Below are 4234 nucleotides of genomic sequence, written 5' to 3'. Positions count from 1 at the left end.
TCATTGACTTGTCACCTTAGTTCTAATACCATGTTGATAAATCTAGGGCAAACAGATGAAGTGATTTCTCTTGTAATGATAACTGCTTGTGATGCAATTTTACTTAATCTTTATTAGCTTCTTTCTTCCACCTAATTATAATAATTTTTTCTATCATCAAACAACTACCAAATCATAAATAATCATGAGACAAAGGAAAAAAAATGTAGGTAATCAACTAGGGACAAAACCTCTCCAACTTGAGAGGAAAACCCAACGAATTCTTCTTCTTAAAGAATCTTCAATTGATGAATTCCAATACCAAGACCATTGACCTAACAACCTCTCCAAGACCAAGTCACAAGACCTTTTAAACAATTCTTCTTCTTGTCCAAGTCAATGATTATCAAACTAACTTCTTGCACTTCTATTGTTGGCTTCCCTAAAATTTGGCCTCTTTCCACACTTCTACAGTTCTTGGGTTACCTAAAACCACTACAATTTCACAAGTGTGAGATAATTGGAGGTGATTGGTGAGGCTTTTCTTCTTCGATGTCTTGGATACTTTCTTTTGTCATCTCAACTAGCAAGAATGCTTGTTTTTTGACCCCTTTCTTGGCTTCTTCAAGGACTGATGTGACCTCATTGCAGAAACCCTAATTTCAATCACACGTGTGAGGAAGATGACCCAAAAAAAATGTCAAAATACTTCGATCTTCTTCTCTTTTCCTTCACTGGATGAGAGGCTTCTTTCTACACTTTACTCACACTTGTTCTTCTATTTCAGATACTTGATGGATGCTCTTCAAGTGAGGCTGAGTCCTCCTTTATACAATGATTTTCCCATGAAAATAAGTTGACTTGTCCTCATGCCCAGGCCGACATCTCCTTCTAGAACGAGCTATATCTTGTTTGGAAAGGAGACTTTATCGAGTACTTAGGATAAGGTCTTGGAGGGGCTTTTGACTCTTATAATGACTCAAATAAATTATTCTTTTACAATATGTAACATGCCCAAATGGATCTTCAATACACGACAATGACGCAATTGACTTTATGACTTAATGACCAATCTCAATAGCTCACAATAGGAGCTTGATCTATAATAAAATTCCTTGAGCGTGAAACCCATGTATCAAGCATAAAAATAATTTTATTTTTCTTCTTTTCATTAATTACATAAAATCATAATTACACATGTCATTATGAAGACCGAACCTAGATACATATTTCAACTAAATAAATGTGGGTAAAATGGGATTTAAGAGTGAGCCTCTCTAATTAGTTGTCATCGCTGACATTTAGGAACAAATAACTTTTCCAACCTATAAAGTAACCAACTCTCAAGATGATAGTCAACTATGTTATCACCATTTTCCACATGACCATGGCCCTATAACTGTTAATATACTTCCTTGAAGTCCTCATCCTCTATATATGCTTCTTTGTTTAATGCATCAATTCCATCCTTTTCCATCTCATTGTTTTGTGGCGTGTTGACTAGGGCTACCTCTGCCTTGGAAATCAAACAACTCATCCTCCTTCATTATGTCCTTATGCAACCTTTACTTTCCTATGTTCTTAAGTTCCCTCAATGAGCAAGGAAATGTAGGTTCATTTTATCCTTTAATGTAGTAGGGGAAACATGTGGCTCATTAATGGAGATTTAAATCTTGTTTGTTCCTCAAGTAGGCTTCCCCACAACTTCACCTCCATAGGTTCATGAATATATGTCGAATCTCAATCTAGTCATCATTTTAAATTTCATATTGGTTTACATCAATTTACACATTAGTGTACACACAATATTCATAAGAGGATAACAAAAGGGTTGCTACATTATGTTAGTTATAATAATTTGTTTGCAGGTATTATATGTACATGGTTAAAACCTACAACAAGAAACTAGCTCGAAAAGAAAAATTGTTGATTAACCTGAAATTAAAAATGAGCCTAAAATTCCAACCAAGGTTGTTGAGAATGAAATAGTGGTCCAATCTTATGTATATCAAACTCTATGTTGTAGGTACCATGGAACTTATTAACAATATGAAAAAAAATTATCATCCTCCTAAATACACCCTTTCAACAATTTCCCATTCATCTGGGTCATAAAAGATTGAGTATGAATCTCCTATCATCACCTAAAGTTGACGTGTGATTATACTATAAGAAAAATGCTCATAACTTGGGGAATATTATTCTCCTAATGCAATGTTAATAGGACCATCTATTCGAGCACTAGAGATTACATGATACGCATTAACAATTTAACCTAGACGAGTGCTAATATCTCAATATGTCAATTATACCTCTCAACCTAAAACTTGAACTTTTGCTACAATTTATCCAATACAAGCTTAGCACATGTGCCTCCTAACATGAGATGTACACTATTTAATGCATCACATATGCTCCTTCCCGATACTTCATATCTAAATAATTAAACTTTAACTACTATAAATGGATAACCACCTAGGTAACCCTTATACCTAGCCCTATTTTAGAAATCCATAGCACTATAGCACCTCTTAATTGTACTAGCAATGAAACCATTCTCCCTATTCTTGACATATTTTTCCTAAGAAATTTCGGTGCTACCCACCCTCAATATCATTAAAATTCAAACAATGTAACCACGAAAAAAATTACAACTTTATACTTCAATTACATTTTTAAATGTATAAATTAATTTAACACTTTAATTATGCAATCTCAACCACTAAAATTTACCATTCCAAAACCTCCATTCAAATTCTAAAATACATACCCAAAAATGATAACAAAACCTCCATTCAAATTCTAACCCAAAAATGATAACATTAAGACAATGATAATTATATTGACTTATTATTATCTTCCCTATTCAGTTTTTTTTTAATGCAAAGGAATCAATTGTATTTTTTTTAAATTTATTAATATTACACATTTTTAAAGATACACCCGAATCAAAAGATAATCCACCAATCAAACACGAGATGATCACCATTCACAGCAATGGAGACGCTGGTCCCATCCAACATGTGGATGAGGCCTTCCATAAAGAAAAATTGATAAAAAGATGAAATTCCACCGAAACTTCGTGTACTCATTCTGGCCACAGATCGGGTGAGATCATCCATGACGGACACAACATGAAGCTTGGAGCACAAGTAAGATAACATTGACTCACAGGCCGCACAGATATAATGAGCCTCAACCCCATATTCTTTAAATGGAAGGCGGAGCACTAAAAAACCCTAGCAATCCTCGATCATGGCGACGACGACAAGGGCTGTGATTACGGATCTGTTAGCGAAATATGGGAAGGCTGCAGTGGGGGTTCACTTCTCCGTCTCCTTGCTGTCGACCGCTGGCCTTTATGTTGCGATTAAGAACAACGTAGATGTGCAATCTCTCCTCCACGGAATTGGCATCTCCATGAATAAACAGCAAGAAAAACAGAATCAGAATGGACTGGAGATTGTTTTGAGCGAGGAAGACACAGCGAGTACTAAGGCGGGACTGGACCAAAAAGGCTCGGTAGGCACTAATTGCATCTCCAAGGGTGGAGCTTTGGCACTTGCAGTTGTCTGTAATAAAGCTTTATTGCCAATAAGGATACCGATCACAGTGTCTCTTACGCCGAATGTGGCACGCTTCCTTGCAAGACGCAGAAAACGAGGTTAAAAAATTTCGGCAGAAATGGCCAATTCGATCTCGGTTTAGGGTTTACATCAGTATCGCTGGTTCAACGTTCGAGTCTCATAGAATCCGGTTGGATTGTTAAGGGTTTCATTTTTCTTGACGATGGAGTTTTTGAAATTATTATTATTATAATTGGTTTTGGATATCATTCTCAATATAAGTGATTTTTTTGGTTTGAAAAAAAAGCAAACACAACAACAACAGTGTTTTATTCCACACGATATTTCGTTTTAAAGAATGGTGTAAAATATATGTTTTCAAGTTTTCTAGTATTTTTATATTTTGAAGTTTAGAATTTTTTTTTTTTTTAATTAGTGTAAATGATGTTTTCGCAATAAGGTGAAATTTTTTTTCTTTTTTTTCTATTAATTGTAAGAGTAAATATTTATAAGGTTATTTCTTAAGATTTTGTTGGTGTTACTTCGACTAGGATTGTTGATTATTGCCATCAGTTTAAAACAAACATGTCAAAAAAGACAAAGGCTAGCCGATCATAATACTGTAAGGGAAAAAAATGCCAAAATACGAACAAAATGAGCAAAACACCAAAAGACATACTCACTCATCA

The 4234-nt window shown here is 34.7% G+C and overlaps 1 protein-coding gene across 1 annotated transcript; it reads left to right on the top strand.

Annotated features, from left to right (window-relative positions):
- The first annotated feature begins 3234 nt into the window (after positions 1 to 3234).
- On the top strand, positions 3235 to 3648 carry LOC149234234 (uncharacterized). Its single transcript, XM_089368190.1, has one exon. The coding sequence runs from the start codon at positions 3235 to 3237 to the stop codon at positions 3646 to 3648; it is 414 nt and encodes a 137-aa protein (XP_089224316.1).
- Positions 3649 to 4234: the final 586 nt, after the last annotated feature.

Source organism: Pinus tabuliformis, chromosome 8 (assembly GCF_031772625.1).
Source record: "Pinus tabuliformis cultivar Carrire ecotype Pingquan chromosome 8, CPIR1, whole genome shotgun sequence".
Classification (NCBI taxonomy): domain Eukaryota; kingdom Viridiplantae; phylum Streptophyta; class Pinopsida; order Pinales; family Pinaceae; genus Pinus; species Pinus tabuliformis.
This window is presented reverse-complemented; position numbering and strand designations above follow the sequence as displayed.

Bases quoted from the DNA above. Each gene is read 5' to 3' on its own strand.
- LOC149234234 (XM_089368190.1), top strand. From the start codon at position 3,235: ATGGCGACGACGACAAGGGCTGTGATTACGGATCTGTTAGCGAAATAT.